Here is a 17296-nt window from a genome sequence, read left to right as displayed (position 1 = left end):
TTATTATTGTTTGATGCAAAAATTATCGGGGTAATAATATTCAGCGCTTATAGGTTCCACAACATTAGGCGCTATATAAATCCAGGATATTATCATTAGTAATACTAAATATATATTGTAGTCTGTAACTGTTTTTTACTCCTTTCTTTTCCTTTCGTTTTTCTTTTCGGCTCCAATCCCCCCCCCCCCCCTTAATACGCCCCTGGGTCCTGTCGACGTCCCTAGACAAGCACTCTTTTCCGCCATGTAAACGCTGACCAGCGCGAAGTGCCCAGCTGTTGTGACGCTTTTACTTAAAATAGGCCTATCGGGGAAAATGTCACCTTTTAATAGGCTAGTACCTCACTTTTCAAATTTAAAATATCAATTGTACATTTACGTCGATCATAGAGGTGTCATATCTTTTCCAATTGTTCACACCAACTCAGCCCTAAACATGGTGGGGCTTAGTTGGTGTGAACTCTACAGTTTGCGCCCCCTTTCATAAACATGTCTAGCCATTATTTCAAATCTGTTGCAATTTTTTTCAGGTTCATCCTATATTTGTATGCTGTAATAACTGGTAAGTTATTCTTCCTCGGTCACATTTGAATACACGGTCACACTAAACTGAACAACCATGCCATCATAGTCAATTGACGTGACTATCCCAACCGAAATGTTTGGTCGAGTGGTAAAGGGTTGACTCTATGACATTGGAACCATGGGTTCGAGGTCTATCAATAGCGTGTTTTTACTCGGGGTACCCGAGTCTAGGACTTACTCATTTTCTCCATCTGGACACTATTGAGTAAAATGCGATTTTTAAAGTACTACTCCTCCCTTATTCGTTGTAGTATTGAGCTGGGATTTCGCATGAATATACTAAAGGCACATGTCCTCAAAGCTATAGAGCCGGATTTTTTATTTTCAAACCGGATGCAGCCATATGACGTCTCGAAGATGGTACCATATAGCCGTATTTGGTAGGTTATTGATGTGTATGTGACGTCACATCCCGTCTTATGACGTCATTACAGCTTCATTTGCTGTACACCGAGTATCGCACATTCGTGCTTATTTGTTAATTAATTTGTTTAATTAAGAAGCCACAATGTGTGACACACACCACAGCGTTATGTAGTTATATGCGGCATCTTGGCGTAGTGGTTATCACGTTTGCTTAACACGCAGAAGGTACCTGGTTCGAGCCCGGGCCAAACCTTTTTTTTTTTAACTTTATGGTGAAAAGTACTGTATACGCAATATGATAATTTTACACAGTATATCTTATTTTTATTATTTTTTTAAATACTTATTTTGTGTAATCGGTAATTATCGCTTTTACACATGTTTATTTTGCTTTGTGCTTATTACCATATTTATTTGTAATTTAAATGGATTAAAAAACTTTCTGTAACCCACATTTTTAGTGTAAGAGGTTTCGTAGTGTAGTGGTTGTCAAGTCTGCTTAACACGCAGAAGGTCCCGGTTCGAGCCCTGACGAAACCTACTTTTCTTTAACTTTATGGTGAAATATACTATATACGTAATATGATATAGAGTATATCTCGTTTTATTACTCGGGGTACCTGAGTCTAGGACTCTCTCATCTTTTCCTCTTCTTCTTCTTCAAAAAGTGCGATTTATAAAGTACTACTCCTCCCTTATTCGTTGTAGTATTGAGCTCGGATTTAGCATGAATATACTACAGGGACATGTCCTCAATGCTATAGAGCCGGATTTTTAAATTTCATACCGGATGCAGCCATATCACGTCTCGAAGATGGTACCGTATAGCCGTATTTGGTAGCGCGGTTATTGATGTGTATGTGACGTTACATCCGGTCTTATGACGTCATTACAGCTTCTTTCGCTGTACCCCGAGTATTGCACATTCGTGCTTGTTTTAATAGTTGAGAGAGATTATTTAGAGGGTTAGGTTAAGTACATTTAGGAAGGTAATCTCTTCTTCTGTCTAGGCAAATGTGACCGAGGAAGAAGAGATTACCATAATGACTGGATTATAATGGGAAATGTGAAAACTGCACAAAATCTCTACAGAAAGAATGAAATGAGAACAATAACAACGAACATTTCAATAGGAAATCTGTTAATAAGGATTAAAAATTAATTAAGCATTCGTAACTCTTACAATTTCTTCTCCTTTAAATCTCTTTTGAAAAAACACCTGTTTCTCTCTCTCTCTCTGATTTTTTTTCTTTTTATCATTCTTTCATTGTAGGCCTACTGTATATTTATATTTATATTTATAGGAATAAATGATAATTTATTTATTTCTATTTAGCTCTACATTTTGTATCGAGCACTTTCGCTTTCATGATCTGCGTTAATTTTACCACGAATAATATATCTATTTATATATATTTATTTTTTATATCTTTGTTAATTTTGTGTTTTTATAGTTTATTTTGTATTTACTGTTTGTATTGTTTGAGGGTCCGTAATGATCAGCTGATGCTGGATGGACCACCCTCATAAAATATTGTTGAAATAAAATAAATAAATTGCTCAAATGACCTCGATCTGCCGTTTTGAGACCAGTTTTGCACTGAGAGACAGGTATCGCAATGACCCGCCTTTATCGCTATCTTGCTGATAAAATAATTACAGTATAGATATATGATATAATAGATTTGGTATGAGGCTTATGAATATGGGAAGCCATTGAGGCCAAAATGAAAAAAATTGTCGTACGGACAAAATTTATCTGTAAGGCTAAATTTTGTAAATACACTGAGAATTCCGTAAGGATGGACGTCAAACATGCTACTGTCGCACTTTTTACTCGGGGTACCCGAGTCTAGGACTTACTCATTTTTAAAACTTTATGGTGAAAAGTACTGTATACGCAATATGATAATTATACACAGTATATCTTATTTTTATTATTTTTTTAAATACTTATTTTGTGTAATCGGTAATTATCACTTTTACACATGTTTATTTTGCTTTGTGCTTATTACCATATTTATTTGTAATTTAAATGGATTAAAAAACTTTCTGTAACCCACATTTTTAGTGTAAGAGGTTTCGTAGTGTAGTGGTTGTCAAGTCTGCTTAACACGCAGAAGGTCCCGGTTCGAGCTCTGGCGAAACCTATTTTTCTTTAACTATATGGTGAAATATACTGTATATAACTGCACAAACAAGTTTCTTGCAAATGCGGAATTTAATTGTTCTCCAACTTGATCCGATTTACTATAACAAATAAATAATGATTACAAATAATATATACGGTATCTATCATACAGTACAACATAAATAATTCTATACAATAATAATAGACCTTACATAAGTATCTAAATAAGTCATAGATAAAACAGTACAATATAAATAATTCTTGGTTCAAAATAATTACAACTATAATAATAATAAGATAAGTCTCAATTGCTTACCAAAGATATGCCTGGATAACATGTGCAGCTATAGCTATACACTATATCAATTACTACCGTACTACAGCTTTAGGCTTCTAAGTAAGCCTTGGTACATCTACCACTTCTATAGCTAGGCCAGCTTAGGCTTCTAAGTAAGCCTTGGTACATCTACCACTTCTATAGGCTTCTAAGTAAGCCTTGGTACATCTACCACTTCTATAGGCTTCTAAGTAAGCCTTGGTACATCTACCACTTCTATAGGCTTCTAAGTAAGCCTTTTGTGCTTGCTAGGTCCTTACCCAACAAGCCTAACTATCCAACTGCCAGCCACAGCCCAAGCAAGCTATGCCCTCATTAGCATAACCCATATGGTTGGTCACCTGTTCACTTGACACCCTTCAGTGAACACAAGCACAGTAACCTAGCTTGGATTTGGCACTTACATACCCACCCACAATTGCGCATTGCACAATTCTACATACAAATACAATGAAAGTGTAAAATCCAGGCCTATAACACAAATTATCCATCAACTTATTGACTATAATGTTAAACAACAATGTATATAAGTAGCGACAAAAATAAAGTTAAATATAAAGTTCATTTAAAGTTTCTTAAGTTTTCTGTGTTTCCTTCTTTTGTTTTGTTCAATTCAGAATAATATAGACAACGCCTCGGATTTACTTTTCCGGATCATCATTCTCCAACAGCAAACAGTTTACTCACAGGCCTTGTCAGGATACTTGCATGTGTCTTTACCTTTACTTGCCGAACAAACCCATCCTTGTTTTGGAGATAACCACTTTTGTCTTCTTTGTAACAGCGGAAGATATTCACTTTTCCATCTCTCCCAGAAACGATCAGCCAAATATTGAGCTTGTTTCCATCTTCTCCGGAAGCAATTGGATTTCTCATCTGCTGAACAAAACTGTTCCACTCTAGACTTAAATTGTCTTATAAAACGTTTGAATTCCAAGGATTCACCTGCAAATTTCTTAATTTCCATTTGTGGCTTCCGCATAGTCCTTATCACCTCGTTCATATCAGTAGAACCAACTTTTCTATTAGAAGAAAAAGAATCCTGACAACCCTGCCGGTTTTGCTGAAACAGATGCGTTTGCGTAACAGGAACTACCACAGGAGTCACTGTGTTCGAAGCTAAGTTAGGAATTGTAGTAGGAGCAGGATCTGCTTGAGCAAAGTTTTGGGTTGCCGGTATGTTTACGGGAACAGCAGGTACTACCACAGGAGCAACTGACGTTAGCACAGGAATTGTAACATGATCGGCTGGAGCAAAGGCTTGTGTTACATCACCAGGAACAACAGGGACTACAACAGGATCCAATGGGTCTAAATCTAATACAGGAATAGTAGCAGGATCCGCTGGACCAATTGATAACACATTTCGTCGGTATGCACTATCTAGAAACCCTTCCATTGATGACGTACTTTTGTGGCTACCAGAACCCCTTCCGCTTGCGAAATCCCTTGCAACATTCAATCTTGCTTCGGCGACGTCTATATCTTCTTTTAAAGCGTTTTCTTCTTTTAACTGTTTGAGTTTGAACTCTTCCTGTTTCAGTTTGAACTCTTCCTGTTGAATTCTCTGCTTTTCTGTGAGACTCCTCTGCCTGGCTAGCAACTCTGCATGTTTTTGCTCTTCTTGAATCACAGAAGCACTTAGTGATCGTTTAGAATATTTTGAACTGTTAGTTGATTTCCTGCTTGCGGAGCGATGAGAATTTACCGCCGCAGACTGCTCTACCTCAAGCTCCGCAAACCAATCCTCTACTTTAGCTTTTAAGTTTGCCAACCACACCTCTTTGTCTTCAAACCATTCATTATACATTATTTTCTCTTCCTCGTTCAGCAAGCCACAAATTTCATCATGAAGGAACATAAATTCACCATACACCATTAACCAATCTTGATGCACCTTAATCAGATTTTCTCTTGTAACTTCCTTATTCAAAGAAGCTTTCAACGCTTCTGACACAAATTTAACACGACGCCACAACTCTTTGATTCCTTTCAGCTTTCGTTCCTTTTCATACTCTGCACCCTTCTCGGTCTTACGTTTTACTTTAACAGATTTCTCTGAAGCAGCTTCAGCCATCGTGGATATATCTTTGTAAATTTTATAACTGCACAAACAAGTTTCTTGCAAATGCGGAATTTAATTGTTCTCCAACTTGATCCGATTTACTATAACAAATAAATAATGATTACAAATAATATATACGGTATCTATCATACAGTACAACATAAATAATTCTATACAATAATAATAGACCTTACATAAGTATCTAAATAAGTCATAGATAAAACAGTACAATATAAATAATTCTTGGTTCAAAATAATTACAACTATAATAATAATAAGATAAGTCTCAATTGCTTACCAAAGATATGCCTGGATAACATGTGCAGCTATAGCTATACACTATATCAATTACTACCGTACTACAGCTTTAGGCTTCTAAGTAAGCCTTGGTACATCTACCACTTCTATAGCTAGGCCAGCTTAGGCTTCTAAGTAAGCCTTGGTACATCTACCACTTCTATAGGCTTCTAAGTAAGCCTTGGTACATCTACCACTTCTATAGGCTTCTAAGTAAGCCTTTTGTGCTTGCTAGGTCCTTACCCAACAAGCCTAACTATCCAACTGCCAGCCACAGCCCAAGCAAGCTATGCCCTCATTAGCATAACCCATATGGTTGGTCACCTGTTCACTTGACACCCTTCAGTGAACACAAGCACAGTAACCTAGCTTGGATTTGGCACTTACACTGTATACGTAATATGATATAGAGTATATCTCGTTTTATTACTCGGGGTACCTGAGTCTAGGACTCTCTCGTCTTTTCCTCTTCTTCTTCCATCCGGACACTATTGAGCAAAAAGTGCGGTTTATAAAGTACTACTCCTCCCTTATTCGTTGTAGTATTGAGCTCGGATTTAGCGTGAATATACTACAGGGACATGTCCTCAAAGCTATAGAGCCGGATTTTTTAATTTCATACCGGATGCAGCCATATCACGTCTCGAAGATGGTACCGTATAGCCGTATTTGGTAGCGCGGTTATTGATGTGTATGTGACGTTACATCTGGTCTTATGACGTCATTACAGCTTCTTTCGCTGTACCCCGAGTATTGCACATTCGTGCTTGTTATTACTTGTTTCGCTCTTAATTGTATTGTTATGAATACCTTGGTGTACAAATATCTCGATCATTGTCTGATGTATATCACATAAATGATGTAATTAAGAATTAATTAAAATAGCTTACATAAAATCTATAATATCTGAACAAGTAGACTTTAACAGAGTCTACTATATGGTGATTTGCTTTGGAAAATGATCGGACTACCTACCACAAACTATATGCTAGTTATTTTTGGCTTTGTTGATGGGAAACCCCTCAAGAAAAAAATGAAAACCTACAAAAACAGACGTCTAGTATGAGTATGTATCTGTAAATTTGTAAGTCTTATTATTATTATTTTTAATGATATCCTGTATTTTTGTTGTTTTGTTTTTGTTTTATATATATATATATATATTAGCACTGATGAAGGGCTAGTGTTGCCCGAAAGATCTGCTAACTTTTCTGGCTGATTTACTTTATCGTTTTGATTTAGCTTTTCGCTTTTTTTTTTTTATCTCCATTGAGATCCAGCCACTGATACCCACAGCATTGTCATTTTTTGTAGTAATTTGCCTTTGGATATATATATTTTTTTAGAATGTATTTCTATGCCTGTTGTGTTTATATTTTTCTAGTTATATATATTGTAGGGCCTACATTTTCATACATATTTAATTAATTAATTATCTATAGATATAAAGGTGATTCCTATGAATAAATAAAATAAAAACAACTGGGTTGTACAATTTTGGTCAAAAATTCAACCTATCGTACACGACGTAAGCCTGTTAATATCGCCCTTTACTTTGCGAACCGACACGGTCCAAACGGTCGATTCTGACGTTTTTGTTTTGCCGAAGTTTGCATAATAGTCGTTGGAGTCGTCACTATTGTATGCATTGTGCATTATTTGTCGACAGGAACAAGGCTTAATCTGCAGACGTGTAAGCTACACAGTCGGTGCAGGTCTTTCCAGTTTTCTCTCTCTCTCTCCCAAACTACCACAAGACCAAACTAAGATGAAGAAAACATTTAAAGTTGGTAAGTGTATGTTTTATGTTTACATTATTGTGTATAGAATATTTTGTACGTACTAAATACTTACATACTAATTATTAAATTGAATGGCAATTTGATTGAATAGGCTTGCTAAACCAGGTGGAAATTATGACACAAGTTTATTACTTTTACAAAATGATTTCGCTTATAATTTGACTAGAAAAAAGATTTATATTTTTTCTTTAAATTACGATTTTACATTATAAAACAACACCAACAATTACCGGTGGCCTAAATCTCCAATGAACGCTATGAATGTTGAATTACGCCACTGTCATCGAATGTTAGTGACGCACGTTGCGAAGACTTCACTTAGGCCAACTTCGGAACAATAATGTAATGAACTTTTTTAATAACGGCACACTTCGATACGAAAAACTAAACTTAAACTAAAGTAGGTGTACATTTACACATGATAGCGTATTAACACATTTCAAAATGGTCTAATGAACTTAACCTTACGTGGTTGGTTATTATCTTTTTATGGTATTAGTATTACAGATATAACTATAATGTAAACATTTACGTTCAAATTGGAATTTTGTAATATGTGTCAATTTAGTTGTCCAAGTCAGGTGTGGATCCAGGATTTTGTGAAAGGCGGGGCGCAACTGTAGAGAGTCCAGGCGATTTTAAAAATATAACACCTCTAGATGGTCGGAAATGGCACTCTCACGTTATTTTAATTTTATCAAAACTGAGGTACTAGCCTATTAAAAGGTAACATTTTCCCCCCATAGGCATATTTTGAGTAAAAGTGTCACAACAGGGCGCGGTGCTTCACGCAAGTCAGCGTTTGCACGGCTGAAAAAAGTGCTTGTCCAGGACATAGAACATTGTTAAATGACGCCCCAGATGGCCGGAAATGGTACTCTCGCACATAAACTTCATGATAAATGGCAAAACGATCATACCTTTCCCCTCCAATAAACACACGTGACAAATTAAAGGACGATAACATTTTGTTGCCGATTTCATTCACTCAGTATTTTGTTTTGATTGCGTTGCGTTCAAGTTCAGTGCGAACGTACGTCTAGGGGAAGCCCCGAAAAAAAGCGCAAAATTCAATGCTTATTATATTATAGTTCAATATTTATTTAAATCAATTGGAAATTAAATATATCAATATAAATAGGTATTGATACAGTTGAGTACGTATCGGTGGGTTGCCTAGAAAAAAAATTGGCTGCTATAATGTAAACTACACTACATAGTTACCACAGTTAGTGTACTATATTAAATGTTAAATGATGTTAAATGCTGTATGTGTACGATACACGCGTCAATGTCAAGTTACATCCAGGGACCAAAATGTGTTTGACTTGATCGTTGTACTTTCTTTTGTTTAATCTCGGGCGACAATTACAACTGAATGGAAAAAACAGAAAATTTCGGGCGGTGGCAACGTTATAACATTGCATGCACTGTATTTAGAGTTTATATAGGCCTATTAAACAATGAACTTAGATTATTTTGATTATAGCATTACATTTTCTTTCAATTCTTTTGTTGATCATATTGGTTTTATATTTTTAAACAGCTGATTTATCCCTGGCCGATTGGGGTCGTAGAGAGATGGCCCTGGCAGAGAAGGAAATGCCTGGTCTGATGGGGATGAGAAAAAGATACGGGTCTTCGAAGCCATTGAAGGGGGCGCGCATAGCTGGTTGCCTGCACATGACCATCCAAACAGCAGTGCTCATTGAGACCCTGACAGAACTTGGAGCTGAGGTAACCATTTTTTTCTTGGTACTATTGAACGATCAACATTCAATCAATTTTGGAAAAATTACAATGCAAAATAAAACATAACTTCATTTTACAAATTTAACTAGGCCTAATCAATTAATAGTCTTTACAGTATTTCAACATTGCCTACAATGCTTAATATGCATGTGTGTCCTAAAGGTGTTTGGTTTCAAAAATTCACTTGCCTCATTTCTTTCGCTGAACATTGACTGATTTTTGTGTAGGGTTAGAGTATATTAGCAAACATTGCTTCTTCGGTAGAAAACTTATTTATTCACCTGGACAATCTTACTCGTTTTTGAGCCCTAATTATGAGTTTGTATAGTGTACGATTTACTAAACCTAATCTAGATAGCCTTACAGATAGCATACATGATCCAGTGAAAGTTCATGTTGGGTTGGGTTTAATAAGTTGCGGGACTTTCTGTCTAGACTAGAATACATTCGGACCAGTCTGGCATTGGAGAGTCGCACAGCATAATGCTTAAAGCTTGGTTTTTAACAAATTGAATAAAAGTACAATTTTCGCTCTTTGAAATTTTAAATTTTTGAACCCTTTGTTTAAATTAACTATATTCGGTGTCTCTATTCATAGGCCTTAACAACATTATCAAGTCCATTAAAATTACTTTTGACAATATAAAATTCTGTATTGTAGTATTTGTATAGAAATAATTCAAGTTGTCGGCACAATTCAGTTCAATATCCACGGGGTCCGGACCCACTCCCTCCACTACATTTTAAAGGTTTTTTAGACGTTAAATATTTAACATATTTGTGTGTATGTTAGTATATACAACGGCAAAAATAACAATAGAAATTGTCCACGATGTGCGAGTCATTGCTGTGTCACGGCCATTAAAAATAAGGCCACAGCAATTTGAAAATAAAACATCATGGCAAATTAAAAATTAAAAATCACGGCTATTTAACAAAAATACCACGCCAACTTAAAAATGAAACACCACGGCAAATCAAATGAAACACTATGGCAAATCAAATGAAACACCACGGCAAATCAAATGAAACACCTGCACGGCAACACTACAGAATACCACGGCGGAAGTGAGTTAAACGATAAACTTTATTGAACAAACGCTTTTGTATCAGCGGCACACGTTTACAAAGCAATATAAAAACAAAAGAAAAGTATCAAAAATAATAGTAAAATGAAATAGTAAAACAAAATCATCTTACAGACAGAACAATACTTAACATTTATTATGGAGTTAATGTTATTATCTATTTATTATCATTATTTTTGTTGTCAATGTTATTATTTTAAAATAGGGAAGGGAATATTATTATTATCATAAAATATAATTGGTAAATAATTTTATTATACTGTTATTATTAATTATTATTATTATGATTATTTATTCTTATGTTATAAGAACACATAACACATCAGGCATAGAACATTAATTCTAGAACATTTAATTAATTAATATATAATTTGAAACGAGGAAATCCGCCGCCCGGTGATATACTGGAATTTAATTAATTTGAAACGATAAGATGAAGAAATCTGGCTGTGAGAATGAGAAAATGTCGCCCCAACCGAGATTCGAACCCAGACGTTCTGCTTGATATGCAACTGTCCTAACCATTATACCACTGGGGCTTTCATGGTATAATTCAAATCTGATTAGATAGCGACTCTTTAACATTCTCGGTGTGGTACGGCGGAACAGCCCTCAATTGTATGCACGCGCACCAGAGATCAAATTGATACATCATCATTATTTTTATTCACGAAGCGGGATTTCCGGAGAGATACTTTTTATATATATAAACACATTTCTACGCCTAATATGTTCTTTCTATCTCCATGCAGCAGTTAAGTATTGTTTACAGTGATAGTCAGCGATTTAACCTATTCTCTTAAATGGACATTCTAAATAAAGGTCATCAAGTAAAAATATGATGTTGGTATTCGATTGTACCACTTGTAAAATTCTCCCAAAATTTATCATAACCACAATACAATAAATCATTTTTAAATTTAAAGTTAAAATGTGTATCTCTTATTATGTTTTTAAGGTTTGAACCAATGAGTACCTCCCTGGTTTGAACATTCAAGTAGAAAGTGGTCTGTAGTTTCAATGACCTGATTGTTGCCATGGCGGAATTGTCATTTCAGGGATTATCTAATTCCATGTTGAGTTGAACACACACCACATAGTGGGGAATATGCCTATTAGTCATTGAGAACTTTTTTCTACTCGCGGCCTCCTTAACAATTTTCCAGCATGCCGAGGGCAAACAAACAATTTGTTGGGCCTTATTATAGCGTTTATGATAACCGAATCGGAACAAAGCAACGTTAAGCTTTCCGAATCACAATTTTACCACAGGTGGATCCAAAGATCCGCCGCCCGGAAGATTACAATATATTGGGTTACGCACTTTTTAGGCACTGGTCCTGATGCGCCACTGGTTATATTCACGCAAAATCTATTCTTCTTAAATACTTATTTTATTATATACGATAGATACGTCATGCGTGTCATAAAAGACTTACTTTCAATTTAATTTCAATTATTTAATGATTTTGCTGTTGAAAAGTGAAGGGGTAAATCCACCCTCTTCTCCCCCACCCCCCCCCCCCCCCCTTCCAGGATCTGCGCCGATGCTCGGAAGTGCCCCTTTCTTCAGATATCGCTAACTTGACATAGGACGATATAGCTGCTTGAACTTTAGGTCTACTCCATGCGATGTAATATATACCGCAACGTTTTATCGTTTCATGTTTTTGTATTATGCAAATTTGTGACAGCTAAATTAACTATCTGTTTCCATTAGGTGCAATGGTCAAGCTCCAATATATTCTCCACCCAGGACCATGCCGCTGCCGCCATCGCAAAGACCGGTGTTCCAGTGTACGCATGGAAAGGAGAGACCGACGAAGAGTATATCTGGTGTATTGAACAAACATTGGTGTTCGCGGATGGCAAACCATTGAACATGATCTTGGATGATGGTGGAGGTCTTGCAAATATTGTCCATGACAAGTATCCACAGTATATTCCAGGTATATTATTTAATCAAAATTTTACATTTTTGACTTTTCATTCTGTGTTCTGTGATCGAAATTTGATTATAATTGTTGTTGATAACAAATTATATATAAGTTGCGTGAGCAAAACGCAAAACGTTCCTAGATCCGCGCATGGTTAACCAAAGAAAGATGTTTTGTGATAGGCCAAGGGCATTTTTGTATCATGAGTGACAACATTAATCGTCTAGACAAAAGAGCTTATGCTTATTTTGAATTTAGGAAATCTGATAATCGTAGTCATGTAACAAAGGATTCATAAAAAAAACATCATATCATGACAAACAAAACGGTGGAATATGAAGTAGGCCTACTATTGTAGTTTCAAAGCTTATGACAAATTGGCTACATAGATTAATTGTATAGAACTGCTCACTTTTTAATCTTTTTTTAACAGTATGATACAACTAGTAATATTTGTGCTGCAATAAGGGAGCTGGCATATTTAAGGAGAGTTGATTTATGTCAGGAATTTAATAAGGCATGCCAAATAATTTGATCAATGATGATGTTGCAGTAACATTTTATAGAAAAAAAACCAACATGTTTTAGGTTAAAAAATGATTACTCTGTATATTATTATTTTTAATGGTTACGATTAGCAGGCGGGGAAACTTGATATAAATTTCCGTAAGGAAAAAACATTTTAATATAAATCTGTATTCATCCTGTTTTATACTATTTATTAATGTTATTATAATGTAAAGGAATTAGAGGTTTATCGGAAGAAACCACCACTGGTGTTCTGAATTTGAGCAAGATGATGAAAGAAGGAAAACTGAAACTACCGACTATTTGTGTCAATGACTCTGTCACTAAGGTGTGTTAGATTACGTCTATTTATCGAGTAAAATTCAATGGCAAAGATAATATAATTTATAATGAAACTGAAATCATACTTATTTGAACTGGTTATTAACATTTTCAGAGCAAGTTTGACAATTTGTATGGTTGCCGTGAGTCGCTTTGTGATGGCATCAAGCGTGCCACTGACATCATGTTGGCTGGTAAACTATGCTGTGTTGCTGGATACGGTGATGTTGGCAAGGGTAGTGCCCAGTCTCTTAGAGGATTTGGAGCCAGAGTTCTCATCACTGAAGTTGATCCAATACCAGCCTTACAGGCTGCCATGGAAGGTACGGTCTATAGCATAATAGTAGTAAAATTTATAGTTATTCAAAATCAAATTAATCCGTGCAAGATAGATAGATTTGATTATACGTTTAAAAAAAATCTACAAAATGAAATGCATTTTACCGACTTTCTATAAAAAATATTATGTAGGCTATGAAGTAACAACAATGGAAGATGCTGCCTCAAGAGCAAGTGTGTTTGTCACCACCACCGGCTGCAGGGACATTATAACCCAGAAGCATTTTGAGAGCATGAAGGATGATTCTATTGTATGCAACATTGGACACTTCGACATAGAGGCTGATGTGGCTTGGCTAGAAAAGAACTATGTAGAGAAAGTGACTATTAAGCCACAGGTAATACTGTTAATAATAACTTAGGTGCTTTTGCGTGAGAATTGTAACTAAACAACACTATGGATCGATAGATAGACGAAGGAGTGGATCCAGGAATCTCATACAGGGAGGGCCGATATAGAGACACAAATCCTCTAGGGGGTCTAGTCTCTGCCAAGACATTTTTTCTAGACGCTCTCTGAGATAGCATCTGAGGGGGCGTTTTGTCCGATCGATTCTTGCCAATTAATTATCTGAATATAGTGGGTTTGTAGACTTTAGAATATGTGTCAGGAATTCGCACTCTTTAAAAATCTTCCGGTAGTGGAAACATTGAGAAATATAAATAAGCCTACCCCCACCTCAGATCCACAGTGGTTGGAGCTAAGATGACAAAATGTTTATGAATAGGCCTATGGACATTTAGATAGGCCTACCCGAAATTGCATTGTTTTTTGGGAGTGTGCAATGCTATTTTTACCTACTCTCAGCCCAATTGAGAAAATGTATGGACCTCTAGATCATGGGTAGGGTTTTAAGAAAACTTTTTTCAATCGTAAACAAATAAATATTGGAAGGCTTAAGCTCCATCAACCGGTTCCGTTGGCCTCTTGATGGTCCGTGTAAGGCTATCAGATACAATACTGTTAGCGTCAAATAGTTATCATTACAATTACATATTTAACAGGTTGATCGCTATAAGTTGCGAAATGGACATCACATCATCATGCTGGCTTCTGGACGACTGGTCAATCTTGGCTGTGCTACTGGACATCCTAGCTTTGTCATGTCCGCTTCGTTCACTAACCAAGTGCTGGCTCAAATTGAATTGTGGATGAATTGCGAGAACTATAAAATTGGTGTACATGTGTTACCAAAGAAGGTATGGTAACAACAATGTGCTAAATATTGTTAATTATATATTTATTGTAAGGTTCCTTTGACTTCAGAACTTGCGGGAGTTTCCGGAGTCGGTTCTCAAGACCACCCACGAAACTGTCAGGTATTGTAATTTCTCTGGGTATATCCCTGTGTTTAAGAAAACCTTGAATAGTTTAATCAGGGCGATCTATATTTGAGAAAAATCAAAATAAAATAAGATTTAAAAAAACAATCTTAAACTGCCAAATATCTGATGCGCAAAATCCAACTTGTACCGTTAGTCCTATACTATAAGCTAAGAAGATTGTAATTGCTGTTCACATTTAACATACAGTGTTTAATTAGCCATTTGCTTGCTAATTTCAGTTGGACGAAGAAGTTGCTCGCCTCCACCTTGATCACCTTGATGTAAAGTTGACCAAATTGTCGGAGTCACAGAGCAAGTATCTTGATATACCAGTGAATGGACCATACAAATCTGACATGTACCGCTACTAAGCACGTGAACACACATTGATAATAATATAATTTCATTTATAATAACGTATCAATATAGTATAATAATGAGTCCTGATTTGACGTTTTCGATTACTTTCTCTCATTCTGTTGCTTTAAATTGTCAAGAAATTGAAATCATAATGTGGCTTAATACAATATTGTCATTAGTTATCCGCACATAACGGTTAACTCCTTAGGCCTATCTTACACTTGTATTGTTTTTCATTTTGTACAAAGTAAACAAATGTGTTGAAAGTGGGTTTTAGATATCAATTATCAGACGTGTCCAAGGGTCGCTATCTTACATAGGCCTGACACAAATTATTACAATGGCGTAAAAAACAGAAATTTCACTCTTCCCTGGTATGAACGTAAAGTCTAAAATGAAAATTAATTGCACTCTTCCTCGACTATTCCTGATAGTAGGGCCTTGTCGACTTCCAGGCTTAAAGGCGGGCAAACAAATTGATCGTACATTTTAATAATTATCGATTTATAATTTCCCCTATGTTTCATAATTGTTGGGATTTTTAGTTGTGCTACACTATTTTGTTGAAAATAAGCATTTTCTTATCAGTGGTGGATAGTTTCGTGCTATACGGTAGCAAAAATTATCTACTTTATACCCACCAACTTTTTAACTTTCTAGGGAGTCACCGGATCTGGTAATACATTGGTTAAACTACCTAACTACAGTACTAAAAAAAAGAAGAAATTCATGTGTTTTTGTCTTGATTTCTGTTACACATATTTGTTTTATGTACATTTAACCATAATAATATCATATCTAAAATTCATGCCTGTACCTGAGCTTTTTCTTTATCATAGAACACAATGGGCTCGTGCATTATTCATAATTATATAATAAGTACAGGAAAACTATGAAATATGGTTGAAAAAACAGAATTTATTTCACGACAATACATTTCTATAAGGTCCCTATATGAACATATTAAAAGTCTAGAAAAATCCAGGTAGGGGAAATAGGGTTTTTTAAACAAAATGGCCGCCATTGGCGAAAATGCCTAAAAAAGGACAAAAAATCAGAAATGATATAGATCTAATTACCACTTTATAACAGTTTTACAATGCTTCAAATTATTTCTTTACAGTTTCGAAGATCTTGAACTAAAATATACACATTATTTGTGCTGTTAATTAGAAAATGGCCGCAAAACAAATGTTTAAGTATCTAGATATATCCCTATAATCCCTTATAATATATAAAACGCAGTCCTATGCTTAATGCATAGGACTACGGTGTCTAATAAATCAGTTAATTTACATTTGTACTGTTATAACAATATAATTACAACATTGGTGGTACCAGTGGGGAGCGGTATAAGGATGGGAGATCATATGAGAGGGTGAGGGGAGTCTGTCCGGCCCCCACCCCCTCTCCCCAACGTGGAGGATTGGCCATGTTCGGGAGTATGTAGACAATATATTTCCTAATATAAAACAATACCCCATTGAGTGGTATAAATGGAATAAACTCCTCACGACGATTACACGCCCCCACTACCCTCCTTAACAATCAACCACCAAGGGCATTTTTTCAAATAAATACGGTAATTTCACTTTCATCTTGTCAGTATCTCATCCTCCATCTATTGGTGGGGAATTGAGCATGTGCTGATGCCGTGGCATTCTTCAAAAATAGTGGAGCAGCAGTCCTAACCATATTTTCTACAACTGCAATTCATCTTACTACAACCTTATTTACAGGTACATCTAATCAACTGTAATAGTTTCTCTGGTGCTTGTAGTAAATTTGTCATCAATAGACACATCATGCCATCTGTAACTTTCCATCCCCAGTCTGCTATACCTAGTAATAAAGACTCACGAAATGAAATTTTGCAGACTTTTGAGGGAATAGATTTTTTTTTAACTGACATTTTGCTTTTTGCAACTTTCTCACAGAAAAGTAGACTGTCTAAAGTCTCATTGACTTCCCTCCATATATAGCTACCAATGCCAAATTCCTCTCATGCAATGTTTTCTTCTTTTTTGGGAAACTGTTGGTTTACAGAATTTGACATACTACT

General features: G+C 35.7%; 2 protein-coding genes across 2 annotated transcripts; one reads left to right on the top strand and one right to left on the bottom strand.

Annotated features, from left to right (window-relative positions):
• Nucleotides 1-3149: 3149 nt before the first annotated feature.
• LOC144850153 (uncharacterized) lies at nucleotides 3150-6138 on the bottom strand. Its single transcript, XM_078707370.1, has 2 exons — nucleotides 5783-6138; nucleotides 3150-5585 (listed from the first exon to the last, which is right to left on the bottom strand). The coding sequence occupies exon 2, from the start codon at nucleotides 5494-5496 to the stop codon at nucleotides 4099-4101; it is 1398 nt and encodes a 465-aa protein (XP_078563496.1). The 5' UTR covers nucleotides 5497-5585; nucleotides 5783-6138; the 3' UTR covers nucleotides 3150-4098.
• Nucleotides 6139-7443: 1305 nt separating this feature from the next.
• LOC144850222 (adenosylhomocysteinase-like) lies at nucleotides 7444-15887 on the top strand. Its single transcript, XM_078707458.1, has 8 exons — nucleotides 7444-7571; nucleotides 9130-9320; nucleotides 12144-12372; nucleotides 13104-13216; nucleotides 13325-13532; nucleotides 13681-13886; nucleotides 14554-14748; nucleotides 15114-15887. Exons 1-8 carry the CDS (start codon nucleotides 7550-7552, stop codon nucleotides 15243-15245), a joined length of 1296 nt encoding a protein of 431 aa, XP_078563584.1. The 5' UTR covers nucleotides 7444-7549; the 3' UTR covers nucleotides 15246-15887.
• The last annotated feature ends 1409 nt before the right edge of the window (nucleotides 15888-17296 follow it).

The sequence above is a fragment of the Antedon bifida genome, chromosome 8 (assembly GCF_963402885.1).
Source record: "Antedon bifida chromosome 8, ecAntBifi1.1, whole genome shotgun sequence".
Lineage (NCBI taxonomy): Eukaryota > Metazoa > Echinodermata > Crinoidea > Comatulida > Antedonidae > Antedon > Antedon bifida.
Note: the sequence above shows the minus strand (reverse complement) of the source record. Positions and strands in the feature narration are given on the sequence as shown.